This window comes from Helianthus annuus, chromosome 13, assembly GCF_002127325.2.
Source record: "Helianthus annuus cultivar XRQ/B chromosome 13, HanXRQr2.0-SUNRISE, whole genome shotgun sequence".
In the NCBI taxonomy this organism is placed as follows: domain Eukaryota; kingdom Viridiplantae; phylum Streptophyta; class Magnoliopsida; order Asterales; family Asteraceae; genus Helianthus; species Helianthus annuus.
Genome location: NC_035445.2, coordinates 158,347,624 through 158,369,825, shown reverse-complemented (window position 1 = coordinate 158,369,825; position 22,202 = coordinate 158,347,624). Strand labels below are relative to the sequence as shown.

Genomic DNA, 22,202 nt, shown 5'->3' with positions numbered 1-22,202 from the left:
TTATTCGCATTAACACGTCGCAAGTTCAGTGTTGGTGCCCCTAAAGCAAAGCAGGGGTGCTTAATAGTAGTTAAAGTTAAAAATTAGTATTATAAAAAACTATTTTATTTTCAGTCGACACAAAATTGAAGATATGAAAGTGAATAGGGTAGTTGAGTGGTAGTGACTTTGGAGTAGGCATTTATTTTTCTAAATCATTTTTAGGAAACAAAAAAGAAAAATAGTGTAATTTTTGGATAAGGTTATCTACTCCTTCTGTTTTCTTATTGGCCGATCCTGATTTCCATGGTTGACCAAGACAATAATACTCCAGACCTTAACATCATAAACGACTGAAACAACAACTATCCACAACTCTTCACAACAGCACCCACCCTTTTCATCTACAATCTCTCACAACTCATCAAACTCTATGGCTGAAGTCGTGCTTTCTTCCCTACTCCCTGTCCTCTTTGAGAAGCTGTCCGATGCAGCTTTGAAAACCATTGCTCGCCACAAGGGACTTGATGCTGAGATCAAGAAGTGGCAGAGATCCTTAGAACAAATCCAAGGTGTGCTTACTGATGCTTCTCAGAAAGAGATAACCAGTGCACCTGTGAAAAGATGGCTCAATGATCTCCAGCATCTGGCTTATGACATAGATGACGTACTCGATGGCTGGTTGACCGAAGCCATGCAAAGTGATCAGTCCACCCACGACTCAGAAGGCATCACCAGCAAGGTAAGAAAGCTAATCACCCCAACTTGTTGCACGAATTTCCCACGGGGTACTAGGATGCTTGCAAAGTTAGATGATATTTCCACCAAATTACAAGATCTTGTTAAGGAGAAAGCTGACCTTGGTTTGAGAGTGGAGGAGGAAACCAGGCCAAGAAATAATAATAATAATAATAATAATAACAACAGAAGATTCCAATCCTCTGTTGTCAACCCATCTAGTATTGTTGGACGCCAAGCTGAGAAAGATGCACTGGTTCAACAGTTATTGTTACCGGCTGATGAACCATGTGATCTAAACTATAGCATTGTTCCCATAATTGGTATGGGTGGGGTTGGAAAAACTACTCTTGCTGGGCTTTTGTACAACGATGATCAAGTCAAAAAGCGCTTCAAACTCAAGGCGTGGATCTGCATCTCAGATGAGTTTGATATCTCTGTTAGAAGCAAAGAGATCTTTATAGCTTTTGGAGGTGAGGTAAAGGAGGAACATACAAATTTTAATAAACTTCAAGAAGCTATTAGAGATCCCCTAACACGAAAAAGATTTTTATTGGTGTTAGATGATGTGTGGAGTGAGAGTCGTGAGGATTGGGAAACCCTCGTCAGGCCCTTTTATACATGTTCCCCTGGAAGTAAAATCATAGTAACAACGCGAAAGGATATATTGCTAAAAAAGTTGGGTTACAATTCTCTATACAAGCATCTGGAGAGCCTGTCAGATGATGATGCTTTATCTTTGTTTGCTCTACATGCATTAGGCGAAAGAAATTTTGATTCATGTTTGTCACTTAAACCACATGGTGAAGGCATTGTGAAGAAATGTAAAAAATTGCCTTTGGCATTGATCGCACTTGGTACATCACTGAGAACAAAAAAAGATGAAGATTCATGGAAGGGAGTATTAGAAAGTGAGATATGGACATCACAAGTTGAAGATGAAGTCATCCCAGCCCTGAGACTTAGCTATCATGATCTTTCGGCACCTTTGAAGCGGCTGTTTGCATACTGCTCCTTATTCCCCAAGGACTTCTTGTTTGACAAGGAGGAACTCATTTTATTATGGATGGCTGAAGGGTTTTTCCAGCCAACTCCAAGCGACTCAACAAAAGAACCCTTGGGTCACAAATTCTTTGACGAGTTGTTGTCAAGGTCATTTTTTCAACATGCACCTAATAATGAATCATTATTTGTGATGCATGACCTCATGAATGACTTGGCGACATCTGTTGCTACCGAGTTTTATTTAAGGTTAGACAACGAGTCAGAGAAGAATATTAAGAAGATGAAGCTAGACAAGTACCGTCATATGTCATTTGTTCGTGAGGAATATGTAGCTTATGAGAAGCTCCAGGTACTTGAAAACACCAAATGTCTCAGGACATTCTTGGCAACATTTGTTGGGGAGGTGGAAAGTAGGCGACATTTTTTCTTATCTAATAAGGTACTCACTGATTTGCTTCCTGAGTTACCATTATTAAGGGTTCTAAGTTTGAGCGGCTTTGTAATAAGGGAGTTACCGGAGTCCATTGGTAGTTTGAGGCACTTGAGATATCTTAATCTATCTCAAACTCATATCACACATTTACCGGAAAAGGTTTGCAATCTTGTTAATTTACAAACATTGATCCTGTTTGGTTGTGATAAATTAACTAAGTTGCCCAACAACTTCCTAAATCTGAAGAACCTGCGACATCTTGACGTTAGGGACACCCCGCTTTCATTTCAGATGCTGTTAGAGATTAGCAAGTTGAAAAGCCTACAAATTACTCTCTCGAAAATCGATATCGAAAGTGAAAGGGGAATTGAAATAGCCAAACTTAAAGACTTTAAAAATATATATGGGAAAATTTCTGTTGTAGGTTTGGAAAAAGTGCAAAATGCAACCTATGCACATGAGGCGAACTTTTCACAAAAGAAGCTTAGTGAGTTAGAGCTTGTTTGGAGTGATGAGCTACATGATTCACGAAATGAAATGCTTGAAAAGGCGGTCCTAAATGAGTTGAAGCCTTGTGATGATAAGTTAATACAACTGCAAATCAGGTCATACGGGGGAAAAGAATTTCCAAATTGGGTTGGGGATCCCTCGTTTCTTCATTTGAAGCATGTGTCAATAAGTGGCTGTAAGAGATGTACATCTCTACCGCCACTTGGGCAACTACCGTCTCTCAAGAAGTTGGTTATAGAAGACTTATATGGGGTGGAAGCTGTGGGTTCTGAGTTATTTGGGACTGGTCAAGCATTTCCTTCACTTGAAATTCTGAGTTTTGGTTGTATGGATGGATTGAAGAAATGGTCAGGGGGTGTGTTTCCACGTTTGCAAAAGTTGTCAATAAGCATGTGTCGTAATTTGGTTGAAGTCACACTTGAAGCATTGCCTTCATTGAATATTCTTGAAATAAAAGGTTGTGATAATTTGGTTGAAGTCACACTTGAAGCATTACCTTCATTGAGTGCTCTTGAAATAACATATTGTCCTCAGTTGGTTGAAGTCACACTTGAAGCACCGCCTTCATTAAATGAGCTAAGCATAGTTAAGTGTGATAGTGGTGTGTTGAGAAGTCTGGTTGAAGTAGCATCAGCAGTCACCAAGTTGTATATATCATATATTTCAGGGCTTAGTGATGAGGTGTGGGGAGGTGTTATAGAGTATCTTGGGGCAGTGGAAGAATTAAAGATTGAGGGGTGTGATGAAGTAAGATACGTGGTGAAATCAGATGCAGATGCAAGTAAGATTCTTGTGACGCTGAGGAAACTGGTAGTGTTGTATTGTGATAATTTGGTTAGTATAGGAGAGAAAGAAGAGGAGGGGGATAATTGTAGGAGCAACCTCCTAACATCTCTTAGGATATTAGGTGTGTATGAATGTAAGAATATGGAGTATTGCAGTTGTCCAGATGGCATTGAGGAGTTGACTGTCTATGGTTGTAGTTCAATTGAAGTTGTCTCGTTTCCAAAAGGAGGACTGGAGAAGCTCAGGTCACTTACAATCTATAATTGCTGGGGAGGACAAAAAATGATCAGCAGATGCAGCATGCCAATGCTTGAATATGTCCACATATGTAATTGGCCAAATCTGAAATCAATGATTGAATTGAACTGCTTGGTTCACCTCACTGAATTGATAATAGAACATTGTAAAAACATTGAGTCATTTCCAGACACTTTAACATCGTTAAAGAAACTGGAAATATTCAATTGTCCCAAATTGGAGGTTTCCTTTCCTGGTGGCAATTTGACATCATTGAAGCAACTGATCATAAGAGAGTGTCCAAGAATGGATGCTTCTTTACCTGGTTGGGTTTGGCCTCCTAATTTGTGTTCCTTAAAAATTGGGAAGTTGAAGAAGCCCTTCTCCGAGTGGGGCCCACAAAGTTTTCCAACCTCACTTGTGGCACTATCCTTACACGGTGGTGGTGGTGGTGAAGATGGAGTGAGTAGTTTTACTCAACTTTCTCATCTTCTTCCTTCATCTCTTACTTCTCTTCAAATAATTGGATTTTGGAAATTGGAATCAGTTTCAATGGGACTCCAACACCTCACCTCTCTCCAGAAGCTCTCTTTTGACGTTTGCTTTAATCTAAAGAAAGTGTCTTGGCATCCCCAACACCTCCCCTACCTCCACCATCTCACTTTTAGCCATTGCCCTAAGATGATGGATCTACCAGAAATGTTGTTGCCTTCACTCTTGAGTTTAAACATCGGGAATGATTGCCCAAAACTGAAAGAAAGATGCAGTAAAAACGGGAGTTACTGGCCCCTCATCTCCCATATCCCCTGTATTGAGATACGATGAAGGTATCTCTCCCTCTGCCTTTGTCCTTTAATGCTTTTAAATTAAATTACTGATTTATAATATTTTTTTAACTAGCAATTGTTCAACTTGGTACAAATTAATGTTGGTACTCGTATGATAAGGCTAACTAATATTACAACCGGTGTTTGAGGTGTAATATTCTTAACCTTATACCCATCATAACCTATTTAAAATTAAATGGGTTTAATGGATTAAATTTTAAATTAAATTACTTATATATAATTTTATCGGCATAGAAGATTAACATATGAAGGTATCTCTCCCTCTACCTTTAATAGTTTTAAACTAAATTACTTATATATATATATAATTGTTTTTCTTTAAACAAACAATTTCAAACATAATCTCAAATATATGGTTTACTGTTTTCTTTGTGAAAATTGTCTATTAAATTAATTAATGTTTGCACTCGTATTGATAAGGCCAACTAATATTATTTGTGTTTCAGGAGTAATATTCAATCTTAACTTTAAACCCATTATAACCTATTTAAAATTAATTAATGGGGTTTAATGGATTAAATTTCCATGAAATATGTAAGCATTTGTTTATATACAATTAGCAAAACCATATTAAAAAGTTATTATTTGTTCAGTTTTGATTTTGATCATTTTTACTGCTAATCAAATTCATATGGCTTCTCTTTGGTTTCATTTGAATGGAATACTATTTCGAATAGAGTTTTGTTAATTCAATAAGACTTGCATTTAATATAATACCATATTCGTCTATGGTCTGATAAAGTCAAACTTGAAAGTGGCATAAAAAAGGGAAAATGTACCATTAAGTTGAGTTTTATTTCTTGAGTTCATGTGATTATCTTCACTTTCTTTCTTTATTTAGAAAATCAAGATCTGAAATCATTTTTACAGTTATATTTCCCATCTTGTGACTCACAATTGCAGAGTTCCAAATGTATGAATATGTAGAAATCATGAAGCCCCTGAATTCTGTTTGTCGTGATATGACATTGCCGATTTTACTATTCTGATTATCTGTACACTAATAGCTTACTTTTTGATATGATCTTTTAGTTTTCTTATTTAAATTGACAGTATGAGGAAACTGACCATGATTATTATATCCATGGCAGATTTAATACTGCAGCCTGGAAACATTTTACAGCTGGGAGCAAAAAGTTAGGCTTGATTGGAAGATTATGATGCTGGCTACCTTTTTCCTTTATCGTTTTTTGTCGATACCTATTAGTGATGTGTGCATAAAAGAACCAGTTGTTCAGACCGCAGATTGTATTTTGTGTGTATACCTATCTATAATAGTGATTGGTGCATCACTAATGTTAGTGGTGACTATTTCATCATTTTATCTAACCAATGATTCGAAAATTGATACCACCACCCATTTCCCTGATTTTTATCACTCCTGCGATGGTCAGCGGTGTGTTTTGAATGAAAGATCAGCTTTACATTGGTTTTCTAAAAATCTAATTTTCGATTCCAAACATAAACTAGATAAGTTGCATACAAATTGAAAGAAAGCAAAACTAAAACGGAAATATAAAATCCAGGAAACCAATTAACAGGAGACCAAAAAAATAAAAGAAAACAAAAGCGCAACAATCGGTTATCCATATTTCAAACAAATCATTTTCGTCCGCAAATTGAACAAACTGAAAACCCATCTTTCATTCTGTATACAATGAAAATTTGTCTGGTCGTAAGGAACACATTTAATGCTTTTGATTTTGATTAAATTTATAACTATGCCTATGTGACTGTTTATGAACAGATGAGTAATGCTTCATGTGGACTCATTTTCGGGATAAACTTTTTTATATAAAAAAAAAGAGAAACAAATGAACTTGTGTACAAGGAGAGAGCTAGTTACCGATTCCCGGGACTTGATGTTCGTTTACAATTTCAAAGGTTTTATATGTGTAACCCATAAAGTTCACATCTTTAGAGGAGAGCATCTGCAGTTGCCAAAAACAAGTGGAATATATATAAATTAGAACACAAAAGAGAATACATTTATAGTAATTAAAGTTATTTGTAACCACAAAATGAAAAGACGGGAACTTGAACAATGATAAAGTTCCTAATTACAGGGGAAAAATCTATGATCTACTGCCATTAAACATATAAACTAAAGGTTAAAAAAAATCAGTTATTATTTAAAAAAAAAAATCCAACCAGTAGCTACTAATTTTGGCCAATCCATAAATATCCCGAATACAAAACGGAAAACATAATTAATAACATCTTTCAAATCTAATACATAGCTAATTTCTTCAAAACGGTACCATTTCGGTAGGTATTAGATCAAGCACAAGCTACAATAAAGTAAACATACAAAACAACCAATTGGACCGTTAATTCAGCAAAACTCAAAACGATAACTATTGATGCATAACAAACTATCGATACGTAGCCTATTTAGACGTAGACGAATTCAACTAGCCTGTTACAATAAAGGAACCCTTAGCATTCGATATAAAATACGACCAACCATCAGCCATCAACCAAAACCGCCAGTGCATCATTATTTCAAACTACCATAATTTCTGTATGTACTCACCACCATCTTCTTCAAATTTCAAACCACCATAATTTTGTATAATGATGTTCAAGTCAAGGATCATTTCGAACTCAAGGCGTGGATTTGCGTCTCAGATGAGTTTGATGTTTATGTTAGAAGCAAAGAGATCTTTGTAGCTTTTGGAGGTGAGGTAAAGGAGGAACATAAAAATTTTAATAAACTTCATGAAGCTCTTAGAGATCACCTAACACGAAAAAGATTTTTATTGGTGTTAGATGATGTGTGGAGTGAGAGTCCTGAGGATTGGGAAGGCCTCGTTAAGCCCTTTTATACATGTTCTCCAGGAAGTAAAATCATAGTAACAGCACCAAAGGATATATTACTAAAAGAGCTGGGTTACAATTCTCTGTACAAGCATCTGGAGTTCCTGTCAGATGATGATGCTTTATCTTTGTTTGCTCTACATGCATTAGGCGTAAGAAATTTCGATTCACACTTGTCACTTAAACCACATGGTGAAGGTATTGTGAAGAAATGTGATGGGTTGCCTCTGGCATTGATCGCACTTGGTACATCACTGAAGACAAAAAAAGATGAAGACTCATGGAAGGGAGTGTTAGAAAGTGAGATATGGAAATTACCTGTTGAAGATAAAATTATCCCAGCCCTGAGACTTAGCTATCATGATCTTTCGGCACCTTTGAAGCGTTTGTTTGCATACTGCTCATTGTTTCCCAAGGACTTCCTGTTTGATAAAGAGGATCTGGTTTTACTTTGGATGGCAGAAGGGTTCTTGCAGCAGGTAACTCCAAATGGTTCAACAGAAGAACAACAATCCGGTCACGACTTCTTTGACGAGTTGTTGTCAAGGTCGTTTTTTCAACGTGCGCCTAATAATGAATCATTATTTGTGATGCATGACCTCATGAATGACTTGGCGACATCTGTTGCTACCGAGTTTTATTTTAGGTTAGACAACGAGTCAGGGAAGAATATTAAGAAGATGAAGCTAGACAAGTACCGCCATATGTCATTTGTTCGTGAGGAATATGTAGCTTACGAGAAGCTCAAGGTACTTGAAAACGCCAAATGTCTGAGGACATTCTTGGCAACGTTTGTTGGGGAGGTGGAACCTTGGCGAAAAAAATTTTACTTATCCAATCAGATTCTGACTGACTTGCTTCCTAAGTTACCATCATTAAGGGTTCTAAGTTTGAGCGGCTTTGAAATAAGTGAGTTACCGGAGTCCATTGGTACTTTGAGGCACTTGAGATATCTTAATCTATCTCAAACTCCTATCACACATTTACCCGAAAAGGTTTGCAATCTTGTTAATTTACAAACATTGATCCTGTTTGGTTGTGATGAATTAACTGAGTTGCCCAACAACTTCCTAAATCTGAAGAACCTGCAACATCTTGACGTTAGGGACACCCTCATTTCATTTCAGATGCTGTTAGAGATTAGCAAGTTGAAAAGCCTACAAATTACTCTCTCGAAAATCGATATCGAAAGTGAAAGGGGAATTGAAATAGCCAAACTTAAAGACTTTAAAAATATATATGGGAAAATTTCTGTTGTAGGTTTGGAAAAAGTGCAAAATGCAACCTATGCACATGAGGCGAACTTTTCACAAAAGAAGCTTAGTGAGTTAGAGCTTGTTTGGAGTGATGAGCTACATGATTCACGAAATGAAATGCTTGAAAAGGCGGTCCTAAATGAGTTGAAGCCTTGTGATGATAAGTTAATACAACTGCAAATCAGGTCATACGGGGGAAAAAATTTTCCAAATTGGGTTGGGGATCCCTCGTTTCTTCATTTGAAGCATGTGTCAATAAGTGGCTGTAAGAGATGTACATCTCTACCGCCACTTGGGCAGCTACCGTCTCTCAAGAAGTTGGATATAGAAGGCTTATATGGGGTGGAAGCTGTGGGTTCTGAGTTATTTGGGACTGGTCAAGCATTTCCTTCACTTGAAATTCTGAGTTTTTATGATATGCGTGGGTGGGAGAAATGGTCAGGGGCTGTGTTTCCACGCTTGCAACAGCTTGGAATATATGGTTGTCCTGATTTGGTTGAAGTCACACTTGAAGCAATGCCTTCATTGAATGATCTAGAATTATATAAATGTGATAGTGGTGTGTTGAGAAGGCTGGTTGAAGTAGCTTCAGCAGTCACCAAGTTGGATATATTTCATATATTAGGGCTTAATGATGAGGTGTGGGGAGGTGTTATAGAGTCTCTTGGGGGAGTTGAAGAATTAAGGATACGGAGATGTAATGAAATAAGATACCTGGTGAAATCAGATGCAGATCCAAGCAAGATTCTTGTGAAGCTGAGGAGATTGGTAATAGGGAATTGTGATAATTTGGTGAGTATCGGAGAGAAAGAGGAGGAGGATAATTGTAGAAGCAACCTCCTAACATCTCTTAGGATGTTGAAAGAATTAGAGATATCTAAGTGTAAGAATATGGAACGTTGCAGCTGTTCAGATGGCGTTGAGGAGTTGAGTGTCGTTGAATGTAGTTCAATGAGAGTAGTCTCGTTTCCAAAAGGAGGACAGGAAAAGCTCAGGTCACTTACAATCATTAATTGCAGGAACCTATTGGAAAGGGAGTGGGAGTGGGGTGGACAAAAAATGAACAACAACAGAAGCAGCAGCAGCATGCCCATGCTTGAATATGTATCTATACTTGATTGGCCAAATCTGAAATCAATAATTGAGCTGAATGACTTTGTTCACCTCACTGAATTGATGATAGGTAACTGTGAAAACCTTGAGTCATTTCCAGACACTTTAACATCGTTAAAGAATATGAGAATAAGTAATTGTCCCAAATTGGAGCTTTCCTTTCTTGGTGAAAATTTGACGTCATTGAAGCAACTGGAAATAAGAGAGTGTCCAAGAATGGATGCTTCTTTACCTGGTTGGGTTTGGCCTCCCAATTTGCAAATCTTAATAATTGAGAAGTTGAAGAAGCCCTTCTCCGAGTGGGGCCCACAAAATTTTCCAACCTCACTTGTGGAACTATACTTATACGGTGGTGGTGAAGATGGAGTATTTATTAGTTGGAGTGAATTTTCTCATCTTCTTCCTTCATCTCTTATTTCTCTTGAAATAAATCAATTTAAGAAATTGGAATCAGTTTCAATGGGACTCCAACACCTCACCTCCCTCCAATCTCTCTCTTTTGCGTTTTGCCCTAATCTGAAGAAAGTGGCTTCCCATCCCCAGCAACTCACCTCCCTCCACCATCTCTGTTTTTGGGATTGCCCAAAGATGATGGATCTACCAGAAACGTTGTTGCCTTCACTCTTGAGATTAAAGATCAGGTATAATTGCCCAGGTTTGAAAGAAAGATGCAGTAAAAACGGGAGTTACTGGCCCCTCATCTCCCATCTCCCCTGTATCGACATACAAGAATTCTAATATGAAGGTATCTCTCCCTCTACCTTTAATAATTTTAAATTAAATTACTTATATATATAATTGTTTTTCGAAACAAACAATTTCAAATATAATCTCAAATATATGGTTTACTCTTTTCTTTGTGAAAATTGTTTATTAAATTAATTAATGTTTGCACTCGTATTGATAAGGCCAACTAATATTACCAGGAGTAATACTCAATCCTAACTTTAAACCCATTATAACCTATTTAAAATTAATTAATGGGGTTTAATGGATTAAATTTCCATGAAATATGTCGATTCTGTAAGCATTTGTTTATTTAGTAAATCAAGATCTGAAATCATTTTTACAGTTATATTTCCCATCTTGTGATATGACATTGCCAATTTTACTATTCTGATTATTTGTAGACTAATAGCTTACTTTTTGATATGATCTTTTAATTTTCTTATTTAAATTGACAGTATGAAGAAACTGACCATGATTATTATATCCATGGCAGATTTGATGCTGCAGCCTGGAAACATTTTACAGAAGGGAGCAAAAAGCTAGGCTTTATTGGAAGATTATGATGCTGGCTACCTTTTTCCTTTATCGTTTTTTGTCGATACCTATTAGTGATTTGTGCATAAAAGAACCAGTTGTTGACTTGGATTCTATTTTGTTGGTAATGGTTCAAACTGCAGATTGTAATTTGTGTGTATACCTATAATAGTGATCGGTGCATCACTAATGTTAGTTGTGACTATTTCATCATTTTATTTAACCGAGGATTCGAAAATTGATACCACCACCCATTTCCCTCATTTTTATCACTCTTGTGATGGTCAGCGGTGTGTTTTGAATGAAAGATCAGCTTTTCACTGGTTTTCTAAAAATCTAATTTTCGATTCCGGTGGCAAATTTAGACTTGTGTGTGTCAAAACGAGTCAAGTCAAAATAAGTCTATGGCTGTTTAAAATTCATATCAAACTAGAAGATTTGAGTTATAATTTTATTTGAATTAAAGGGGTGGATTTGAAATTTGTCGATAAAGACTCAACCCGTTATCATTTTGTGCAAGTGGGGATAATGTAAAGACAATGGCGCCTTTCAATTTAACAAAGTGCCTCCATTTAATGACAATAGTCTCTCCATTTTCACAATTCTTTTCTAAGTTGTGAAGGCAAGACTACTCCTCAACTCCGTCTTCATAGTGTACAAGCAGGGGTAGCACGGGCTACCCCACAACTCCGTCTTCGTAGTGTAAAATACCACTCAACTCTGTCTACCTAGAGTAAATTTCTTTTTTCAATTTTATACAAAAGATACCCTAATCCAAAAAAAAATTAAAAAACTGGGATTCCCTGAATTTTTGAGCTTGATCCGCCACTGGCAAAGGTGGTGGTTCTAATGAACATAACCCTACACTTCCATTATCAGCTCAGTGTGCTTATGAAAATGTAGATGCAAACCATTGGTTTTACATTCTCCAGTCATTTCGGTTATGGTTCTAATAACCCGTTGTTTAGCTCCAATAACAAAAGAGTTAAGACAGAATGACTAATCATCAACCAGCAACTTAATATGACAACTAGATAAGTTGCATACAAATTGAAAGAAAGCAAAACTAAAACAGATATACAAATTCCAGGAAACCAATTTACAGGAGACCCAAAAATATAAAAGAAAACGAAAGCGCAACAATTGGTCATCCATATTTCAAACAAATCATTTTCGTCCGCAAATTGAACAAACTGAAAACCCATCTTTCATTCTGCATACAATGAAAATTTGTCTGGTTGTAAGGAACACATTTAATGCTTTAGATTTTGATTAAATTTATAACTATGCCTATGTGACTGTTTATGAACAGATGAGTAACGCTTCATGTGGACTCATTTTCCTTTGGGACTTCTAGCTGGCGGGGTAGGAGGTTGAGAAAGCTTCCGTGAGTTTGTTGCGAGGGGGTCGAATCTGTTTCTTCTTCTGCAAGAAAACACACAGATTCAAGAACATAAGTACAGATAATCAATTTTAACACATTTACTTACTAATGGGTCAATTCTGTTTATGCTTAATCTTACAGGTCAAAGAGGTAATCACAAATAAAATTGCCTTTACGGTTAGGAAGTTGACAAATGTAAATAATTCTTATAGATAAAAAATCCTCTTGAATCATTTATATCAAATAATCACATTATTATGGAATAATATATATTTGTAAACATCGACAAAACTAAATATTTCATTAAAAAACATTGGACAACAAGTATGATGTGTCGTTTAATCCCAATCCGTTCAATTTATGTATTTTCTCGCTCGTCATGCTTATGACATATTTAGAATGTAAACTCCCATAGATGAGGGAAAAAACCCACAAAAATATACTCCTTTTGTCCCGTGAAAGTTGCAATCATTTCCATTTTAAGGCGTCCCATGTCAGTTGCAACATCTCTTATCTTTTAGCAAAAACTTAAGCTAAACAACATATTTGCCGTTGGCTATGGTCACAAAGTAACTAGATCCCACTATTTTGCAAGAAATGAAAGGTATTTTCGACACCTTTGATAGTAGTGCAATTAACAAGAGAAAATACGAAATATATATAGGGGAAGGTTAACGTACAATAGCTCCTTAACGTGCGACCGTACGCGACTTAATTACACATGTTCATTTGTAAATTACGCACGTAACAATTTCAAACCCTAATTACACATGAAGAAGAAATCACGCATGGCCAAAACACAAAATCATACGCACGTTATTTTGTTGGTCGCATACCGTTGTACGTTAAGAAACTTTTGTATTTTAAACTCTCTCTCCCTATATATATATATATATATATATATATATATATAGTATATCGTACATTACGGCTTAACGTACTTCACATACAACAACGTGCGTGATTTGTTCTATAACATGCGTGATTATTGTGCTTCAACATGCGTGATTTTGGATGTTTGAGTTATAACGTGCGTGATTTTAAAATGAACGTGCGTAATTACCTGTCGTACGTGATGTACGTTAAGCCGTAATGTACGTTAACCTTCCTCTCTCTCTCTATATATATATATACACACTACACACACATTAGGAATGAAATAGGGAGAGAGAGAGAGAGATCTTACTGAAAAGTGACTTGACGGTTGGCCTTTTAGGTTTTGTACTCTTCTTCTTTAACTCAGCTGAAAATTAATTTTGGAAAAATAATTAATTATGACCATGTTGATGCAATCTTACTAGTCACATTTACCAAGAATGCTCAAAAACCGATAGAATTATATCCGTTAATAAGGAATTATGAGTTTAGCGTTCATAAATTATTATATTGCGTCATTTTTGGGATAAACTTTTTAATATCAGAAAAAAAAAGAGAAACAAATGAACTTGTGTACAAGGAGAGAGCTAGTTACCGATTCCCGGGACTTGATGTTCGTTTACAATTTCAAAGTTTTTATAGGTGTACCCCATGAAGTTCACATCTTTAGAGGAGAGCATCTGCAGTTGCCAAAAACAAGTGGAATATATATAAATTAGAACACAAAAGAGAATCATTTATAGTAAGTAAAGTTATTTGTAACCACAAAATGAAAAGACGGGAACTTGAACAATGATAAAGTTCCTAATTACAGGGGAAAAATCCGTCGGAACAAGTTTTTAAATATTTATTTACTCATTTGTTTGTGTATGCATAACGCATTGTTTTTACTTAGGTTAAGCATAACGTTTAAAAATTCCGTCGGAACAGGTCAAGTGAGTCAAATCAACAAATTTAGCTAAAAAGGGAACAAATCAAATTAGGTTGAAAGTTACCTAAAGTCTATTCTAATTGCATAGTATGCAGACAACCTTCTATGACGGTTTTATTAACATTGTTTTTGTAATCATAACTAACAAGTCAAATACTTTTTAGAAGAAATAACAAATGTAACAAACGTGTTATTCCCAAAAAAAAACATATCCGATAATGACTCAAATAGGTCTGTCAAGAGAACATTAATAGATTCATGGTTTAAAAAGGCTTTCCGAGGCCCGCCTCGGCTGAGGCTATGAAAAAACGCCTTAAAGGCTTAGCCTCATATGGGTCAACTGAAACCTAGGCCTCAGTCATCCGAGGCTTTCTGAGGCTGTCCGAGGCGCTGAGGCGGTGAGGCGAGGCGAACCAGACCTTGTGAAAATGGAAAATTTTAGGTTTTTTGGACTTTATTTTAGAACCATTTAGTGTTTATTAGGCTTAATTGGTGGGCCAACCCAATAGTTTAGTTAAAAAACATCTATTAGGTTAAAAAAACCTAATCGAAAAGAAGATATCGGTTGTGCACGAATAGGATGAACAAGTTGGTGTACGTTATGTACAATAGGAGATTGTAGCAAATGTTTATAAAGAAGACGAATCTAAAAGATGATGAAGTCCCGATAGTTGCCGATGATGTTTTATCGGATGATGAGTGGATAGCTAACCCAAGTGGAGATGAAGATGGTATTGGTGGAGTTGCCATGTCAAATGAGGAAAAAGGTGAGAGTTCATCATCTAGGAGGAAAAGGAAAAGAGTTATTAATTTGGTTGATGATGATGATGACGATCTAAATACGCCAGATGAAAACTTTGAGGATGATGATGCGGAGGAAAACGAGTTCTATGATATTTAGATGTCATAACATTACTAATTTAAGTTGTTCGAACTATTTTATGATGTTTGTTTTATGTTAAACCTTGTTTGTTTTTCTATTTTCTATTTATGATGTTTGTTTTATGGTAATTTGTGATTTTATGAGAGATATATATTTTTCTTTAATTTTTTTAATAATGTTTTGAGGCTTACGCCTCGACCTGCCTCGAGGCTTACGCCTTGTGAGGCTAAGAGAAAACGCCTCGATACCCGTTTCCGCCTTTTTAAACCTTGAATAGATTACTATTTATGTGAACTTCATATATTGCAAAACTAGGTTAACTGAATAACATATATTAATAGCTACTTAGCTAGATCCCAAGTAGCATAATCTACACAACATATATTAATCATGGTTGAGATTGCAATCGGTAAACCAGTATTCTTACTAACCTTTCTCCAAGGCCCTGATTTTGTTGACGAAGGAATTTGGTTTTCACCCTGCAGTAGTAGTATTACACCGACAACAAAAAAAATAAGCAAAAAAAAAAAAAAAACAGAAAAGGAAATTAGATAAATAGTTAAAAAAACTACCTCTTCAAACTTCTCAAAATTTTGGGTATCTAGCTCCCCATTAACTTCCGGAATAAACGCAGCTTCCATTTGATACAACTTTTCCCATTCTATACCCTTGAACCATGGGTGTGCCTGTAAACGCCAAAACAACACGTTAATCTCTCTATTTGTAGCTATTAAAAGCAAATTTAATTTTAAACCACACGTCACCTTTATTTCATGAGCGCCTTTGGTCCCGAGCCTTTTTTCAACATTGCAAAGAAGTTTACATATTAAATCTTTCGCCTCTGGAGACAATTTTGCCTCTTCCGGAAACTTCAAATGAGTTCTCCAGTTCACTATCTGTACTAGCACCGTAAAACTTATAAGCATCGATAAAAACAACGATAAAGGTTTACGTAATATGCAAAAGTCAACGATTTGACCTTTCTACAAGTAGACATGGGTTCGTCTGAATAAAAGGGTGGGTAACCAACAAGCATTTCATACATTATAGCCCCAAGAGACCACCTACACGCAACAAAATATAATCGGATTAATATTATATATACTATAAATATGCTATTTTGTCAACATCAAACAATTTTAGCCCCTCAACTTTAGTAAGGACATATTTAGCCTCTTAACTAAAACAACTTTAGCCCCTAAACCTTAATAATGACATGTTTAGCCCCTCAATTTTAATAACGACATTTTTAGCCCCTAAACTACATCAAACAACTTTAGCCCCTCAACTTTAATAACGACATGTTTGGCCCCTTAACTACATCAAGCAACTTTGGCCCCTCAACTTTAATAATAAACAACTTTAGCCCCTCAACTATAATAATGATATGTTTAGCCCCTCAACATTAATAATGACATGTTTAGCCCCTTAACTAAAACAACTTCAGCCCCTCAATTTTAATAATAAACAACTTTAGCCCTCAACTTTAATAATGACATGTTTAGCCCCTATACTTTAATAATGGCATGTTTAACCCCTTATAACTAAAACATCAAACAACTTTAACTCTCACGATTTGCTTATTTTTTATCTATGTTTCGAACCCCCTACGGAGCACGGGTGGTAACCCACAAGTTATTATAAATGTATCAAAAAGTGCTTCGGTTACACTAAAGATACAAACCAATCACACTCCATTCCGTATCCCTTCTTCAGCAAAACTTCGGGAGCGATATAATCAGGTGTGCCAACAGTAGAATAAGCCTACATCGTTACAACACGAAAGATTCTTAAAACGATCAGTATCAATGCGTTTGGAAAAATGAAATAAATAAAATAACTTACAAGCATCCTCCTATTTCGCTGCCAATGCAGCAGTTGCTCTTGTTGAGTGCGTTTTGGTATAGCAGGACGCCCGTCACGTTGAAGGGCCCCGCTTAAGTTATTTGCAGCGGTGAAATCTTTTTCTTGAAGATTAGTACAGTCTAATGGTTTACATAATCCAAAATCTGACAGTTTCATGTGCCCGAATTTATCAAGCAACAAGTTGTCAGGTTTAATATCCCTGCACAAGTTGGAAAAAGATTATACGTGGGATTAAAATATAAAAACCGTCCCATGTTTGTATGAAGTGAAGTAAACTAGTAAAGAGTAAAGATTTTTTTTTTTTTGTATCAACCTATGAATGTAATTATGTTTGTGTATTGATTCGATTGCCAAAACAGTTTCCCCAACGTAAAACCGAGCTTCGTCTTCGGTTAACGTATCCTTTCGCATGAGTAAAGTCATCATATCTCCACCGGGAAGATATTCCATTATGAGGTAAAGATATTCTTCATCTTGGAATGAGCAATAAAGCTTAACAATGCAATTGCTATCAACTTCCGCAAGCAGGTTCCTTTCTGCTATGACATGTTCGACCTAAAAAAAACCCTTTGATAAACCAACTTAAAGCATTTTAAATAAAATATTAGAGTAAAATGCCATTTTCGTCCCTGATGTTTGGCCAATTTTGCCACTTTCGTCTAAAGGTTTGTTTTTCCGCATCTGGATCCAAAAGGTTCGAAATCTTGCCATTCTCATCCAGCTCATTAACTCTATCCATTTTTCTCCATTAAGAAGGGGTATTTTAGTCTTTTTTATTAACTTAAAGGGCAATTCGGTCTTTTGAATACTTGTACATTATGTTAAATGCTTGTACATAAAGTGAAAAAGACCGAATTGACCCTTTAAGTAAACAAAAGGAACGGAAATACCCCTGACTTAACCGAGAAAATTGGATGGAGTTAACGAAGTGGATGAAAATGGCAAGATTGGCTAAAACCTCAGGGACGAAGATAGCATTTTACTCAAAATCTTAACTAAACTTCTACCTGGCCTCTACGAAGCATTTCGGATTTTTTAAGCTTTTTCATTGCATACACGTTACCAGTTGTTTTCTCCCTGCATATTCTAACCTGGAAGAGATTAAAAGTCAAAGTCAATGGTCAAGGCAGGTCAAAAAGGTTGGTGAGTTTGACTTTTGTATGGTTCTGTAAAGAATAAGATTTTATATATATACCTCACCAAATGCACCCTTTCCTATCATTGTTAATGGTTCAAAATCATCAGCGCCCATTTTATGCCGCTGAATGCGCATATATTCTGTCTCTTTTTTCTCAAGATGTTTAAGTAAATTGTTTTGTTCTTCTTCAGAGACCTCTGAATCAGCCAATTTCTTCTCGAGAACATTACGCCTGCATCAAGAATGGATTTCTGTTATCACTTTTAGTTTCATAGTTTTTAATCACATTCATTTAAAGTTCTATTTGTATCAGCCGTTTATCATTTACTTATGAGTTACAAAACGCCAATATAAATGACCGGTACGTTACACGTAATCAATCATATTGAGAATGCATTCTAAACCTCAATAATAGAGAGCATAAAAAACTTTTTTTCCCTTTATAGAACATATAAATACTACGGCTATGATCTAGTATAACACACGGAGATCGCGAAAAACCTATGCAATTAATATCGGCGATATATCGGTTATCGGTCAGACGGTCCCCATGTCAAATATCGGTGTCAAATATCAATACTGATATTATCGGCGATTTGACCGATATATCACCGATTTTCCCGATATCAATACCTTTCTTCTTAGTTCTACCATTCTTCTTTCTTCTTATTGCTGCTATTAGTGTTTTAAGTCTTAATTGTTAATTGTTAGTGTTAAATGTTGGTGTTTTAATTCTTAATCAGTTACTATTAGCTACAATTGTTAGTGTTTTGCAAGTTGCAAAAGGTTAATTTGTTAATGGTAGGAGAGTTAACTGAATTGTTAGTGTTAAATTGCTATATATACAAATTCTGCCTGATATTAGAATTACCGATATCCCACCGCGATAACCTCTATCTCAAATATCGGTCCTTGACCGATATCCGATATTTTACAGCATTAACTGCTTAGCGACAAACTTATTTTAAAGTAGATAAAGGGCGGATTTCATTAGTTAAAATTCAAACAAAATATACAACGCATAAAGTCCATACCGTTCCCTCCGTTCGTTAAGATTCTTCATTTGCTCTTTGTAGTGTTTTTCAATATATTGTTTGGCAGCTTCAACCTTCTGTTTAGTAGCGTTTGAAGGTGCTTCATCACTTGTTACTCTTAATCCTTCTTTTCCGTTACTCCTAACTTCCCGTTTCGGTGAAGATTTCTGTTTCTCTTTCGGTTTCAACTTTTTACACCATCGCTTCGCAAAATCCATCTGTTTATGCAACCGACACTTTCTTATAGTCAACACTCAGCTACAACGGAAAGTAACGAAAAGACCAATTTTGTCGTTTCTCCTTCTTTCAAGAACATTAAAACGGAACAATCAATGCAACCAAACTAACGTTGCATTGCCGATTCAGAAGTAGACAAATCCAATTACCCTGTTACAATAAATAAACTGATTAATACAACTAAGCGTTAAAACAAATACACAATAATCAACATGAAGCACACGTACTATACAATGTCTAGTGAAGAAAAATCTATGATCTACTGCCAATAAAAAATCAATTATTATTTAAAAAAGATGGCCAAACCATAAATATCCCCAATCTACTCTCCGTATAAACAAACCCCCAAAACGGAAAACATAATTAATAACATCTTTCAAATCTAACACGTAGCTGATTTCTTTAAATTCCTCACCGTTAAAGCCACAAAACGGTACCATTTCAGTATATATTAGATCAAGCACAAGCTACAATAAAGTAAACATACAGAACAACCAATTGCACCGTTAATTCAACAAAATTCAAACCGACAACGATCGATGCATAACAAACTATCGATGCATTGCCTATTTAGCATTCGATATAAAATACTTCATACATGTTTAACACAATTCATCTTCAATAAACTGCTTAACACACAATAATCAACATGAATCGCACATACTCGAAACACAATGTCTAACAAACTATATCATCTGCAACAAATTTACAGTAAATAAAATAACTAAAAATTTATCATCTACTACCATTAAACATAACACTCAAGGTTTTTAAAAAAATTAATTAATATTATTTTAAAAAAATTCAACCAGTAGCTGTACTAATTTTGGCCAATCAATTGATATCCCCAAAACAGAAAAAAAAAACACAATTAATAACATCTTATTAATCCAATTCAGACCTACAAAACGGCACCGTTTCAGAAACTAGCAGATCAAACACAACTTATACAACAAATTAAACACACATAACAGCCAAATGCACCGTAAATTCAACAAAATTCAAAGCGAATTTGCACAACTGAAAACCCTAAGTTGCGAGAAGAATCAAAACAGAAGTGGAGAGAGTACCGAAGGAATTGACGGTTGGAATAATCGGCGATTGAAGAATGAAAACCCTAGAGAATGATAATCAATCTTATTGTTGTTGGTTCGAGCAGTTGAAAATCCAAGGAAATCTTTTTGAAACCAGTTCTTTTGTTGGTGATCGTCTCGCGAGAATTTCACGAGTCAGGAAGGTTGTTAATGTATCGTGTTCCTGAATTTGTCATGAGATGTATGGGTTTATATAGAGTGAGAAAGTAAGTGTGTGTATGATAAATGTTTGTATAAAATAAAATAAAAAGTAAAATGCAAAAATAGCCCGTGGTTTAGGTTACTTTTATCATTTCACTTTATAAAAAAAATTGTATTTGTACCTCTAAGGTTTTTTTTTTCTTTTTTATTTTCATCAAATTGGTATAATGCGTTAGAATTTTCTGTTAATTTCTCTCTTTTTTGTTGGTTTTCTCATTTAAATGAAGGGTATAATTGTCATTTTGTATCATAATGTATTTTAATTAAATGAGAAAAATGACAAAAAAGGAGAAGTTAACATAAAATGTTATCCCAGTTTACCAACTTAATGAAAATGGCAAAAAAAAAAAACTTCAGGGATCCAAATACAAAAAAGTTTTATTTTTGAACTGAAATGGTAAAAGTACGCTAAACTCGGGACATTTTTGTATTTTACTCTAAAACAAAAGTAAAGTATTAAGTGAAATACAAAACATTGAACTCTGGCAAAATGATTTTGATTTGGATTTTGTTTTTGTTAAATGAGTTAAGTGTGATGAGTTTGTTATGGGGTAATTAATGTTTACAACTAATTAAATGTATTGATAAAAGTTTTGGAGTATTAAATATGTTTTTGGTGTATGATAAATGCTTGTTTTATAAAGTGATTTGTAAAGCATTGAATTCCGGCAAAATTGATTTTGATTTGGTTTTTTTTTTCAAAAAAAAAATAAAGTGAATTGAGAAGCATTGAATTCTGGCAAAAATCATTTTGATTTTGGGTAATTAATGTTACAACTAAATTAAATGTAGGGTTGTAAATTGTAATCGAGTCCAGTTGAGTCGAGTCAGATTGAGTTCGAGCTCGAACTTAAACAAGTCAGTTTGATTCGACTTGTTTATTTTATCGAGACGAAAAGTTGAGCTCGGCTTGTAAAATGTTCAAGACAAATCGAGCCGAAAAGTTGAGCTCGGCTTGTAAAATGTTCAAGACAAATCGAGCCGTTCGTTAACTTTTTTATTCTTTTTAATTTCTTTTATTTTTTACGTATACTGAAAACATTAAAAAATACACATATATCTATATGTATTATTTTTATTTTTCTAATATTTTAAATACCAAAAGGCATAATAAAAGTATAAATATGTATAATTTTTGTTATTTTCCCACAAATTTTATTTTAAAACTTAAGCACTTCAACGCCTTCCACATTTTTTTCTAATTTTAAAACATTTAAAATTAAAAATAATCTATATAAAATAAAATAATTCAAGCCGGCTCGCGGCTCATGATCCAAGCAGGCCTAGCTCAAGCTTGACTCGTTTAAATTGAGTATGTTGTATTTATTGATTTGGGGTATATGCTTTTATTTTCTTAACATACCTTACTGTTAAAAAATATGTTTTTTTGAGTTACTTGGTTCATTCAGGTTATATGGATTCTTTAATGCTTGAAATATAGATGTTTGTTATATACATTTGTCATTTGGTTTTGATTTGTATTTGATTTATGCATATTTAATTTTTGACTTCTGTGTTTAACGATTATGCAAAAACAAGTGATTATTCAAAAGCCTTGGAGGTCTCAAAA

General features: G+C 35.1%; 3 protein-coding genes across 5 annotated transcripts; 2 read left to right on the top strand and 1 right to left on the bottom strand.

Moving 5' to 3' along the window:
• The first annotated feature begins 315 nt into the window (after positions 1 to 315).
• Positions 316 to 5,972, top strand: LOC110899968 (putative disease resistance RPP13-like protein 1). Its single transcript, XM_022146863.2, has 2 exons — positions 316 to 4,515; positions 5,628 to 5,972. Exon 1 carries the CDS (start codon positions 413 to 415, stop codon positions 4,511 to 4,513), a length of 4,101 nt encoding a protein of 1,366 aa, XP_022002555.1. The 5' UTR covers positions 316 to 412; the 3' UTR covers positions 4,514 to 4,515; positions 5,628 to 5,972.
• Positions 5,973 to 6,141: 169 nt separating this feature from the next.
• LOC110899969 (serine/threonine-protein kinase tricorner) lies at positions 6,142 to 20,602 on the bottom strand. Of its 3 annotated transcripts, XM_022146865.2 has the most exons (15): positions 20,408 to 20,602; positions 19,101 to 19,487; positions 18,124 to 18,298; positions 17,936 to 18,019; positions 17,242 to 17,483; positions 16,908 to 17,127; positions 16,747 to 16,826; positions 16,042 to 16,126; positions 15,827 to 15,958; positions 15,635 to 15,748; positions 15,494 to 15,541; positions 13,844 to 13,928; positions 13,559 to 13,615; positions 12,317 to 12,413; positions 6,142 to 6,299 (listed from the first exon to the last, which is right to left on the bottom strand). In XM_022146865.2, exons 2-15 carry the CDS (start codon positions 19,316 to 19,318, stop codon positions 6,296 to 6,298), a joined length of 1,641 nt encoding a protein of 546 aa, XP_022002557.1. In that variant the 5' UTR covers positions 19,319 to 19,487; positions 20,408 to 20,602; the 3' UTR covers positions 6,142 to 6,295. The 3 variants fall into 3 exon arrangements, with proteins under 3 accessions (XP_022002557.1, XP_022002560.1, XP_022002556.1); XM_022146864.2 differs by lacking the exon at positions 6,142 to 6,299 and having other exon boundaries at positions 11,989 to 12,413; XM_022146868.2 differs by lacking the exons at positions 6,142 to 6,299; positions 12,317 to 12,413; positions 13,559 to 13,615; positions 13,844 to 13,928 and adding an exon at positions 6,314 to 6,467.
• On the top strand, positions 7,112 to 11,183 carry LOC110897506 (putative disease resistance RPP13-like protein 1). Its single transcript, XM_022144250.2, has 2 exons — positions 7,112 to 10,470; positions 10,948 to 11,183. The coding sequence occupies exon 1, from the start codon at positions 7,812 to 7,814 to the stop codon at positions 10,461 to 10,463; it is 2,652 nt and encodes an 883-aa protein (XP_021999942.2). The 5' UTR covers positions 7,112 to 7,811; the 3' UTR covers positions 10,464 to 10,470; positions 10,948 to 11,183.
• Positions 20,603 to 22,202: the final 1,600 nt, after the last annotated feature.

Coding starts and splice junctions, on each gene's coding strand:
- LOC110899968 (XM_022146863.2), top strand. CDS start 413: ATGGCTGAAGTCGTGCTTTCTTCCCTACTCCCTGTCCTCTTTGAGAAG.
- LOC110897506 (XM_022144250.2), top strand. CDS start 7,812: ATGGCAGAAGGGTTCTTGCAGCAGGTAACTCCAAATGGTTCAACAGAA.
- LOC110899969 (XM_022146865.2), bottom strand. CDS start 19,318: ATGGATTTTGCGAAGCGATGGTGTAAAAAGTTGAAACCGAAAGAGAAA. Junction 15,749..15,826: donor AAGGCGCTCATGAAATAAAG/GTGACGTGTGGT, acceptor TGGCGTTTACAG/GCACACCCATGGTTCAAGGG. Junction 13,929..15,493: donor AATCAGGGCCTTGGAGAAAG/GTTAGTAAGAAT, acceptor TGGCAACTGCAG/ATGCTCTCCTCTAAAGATGT.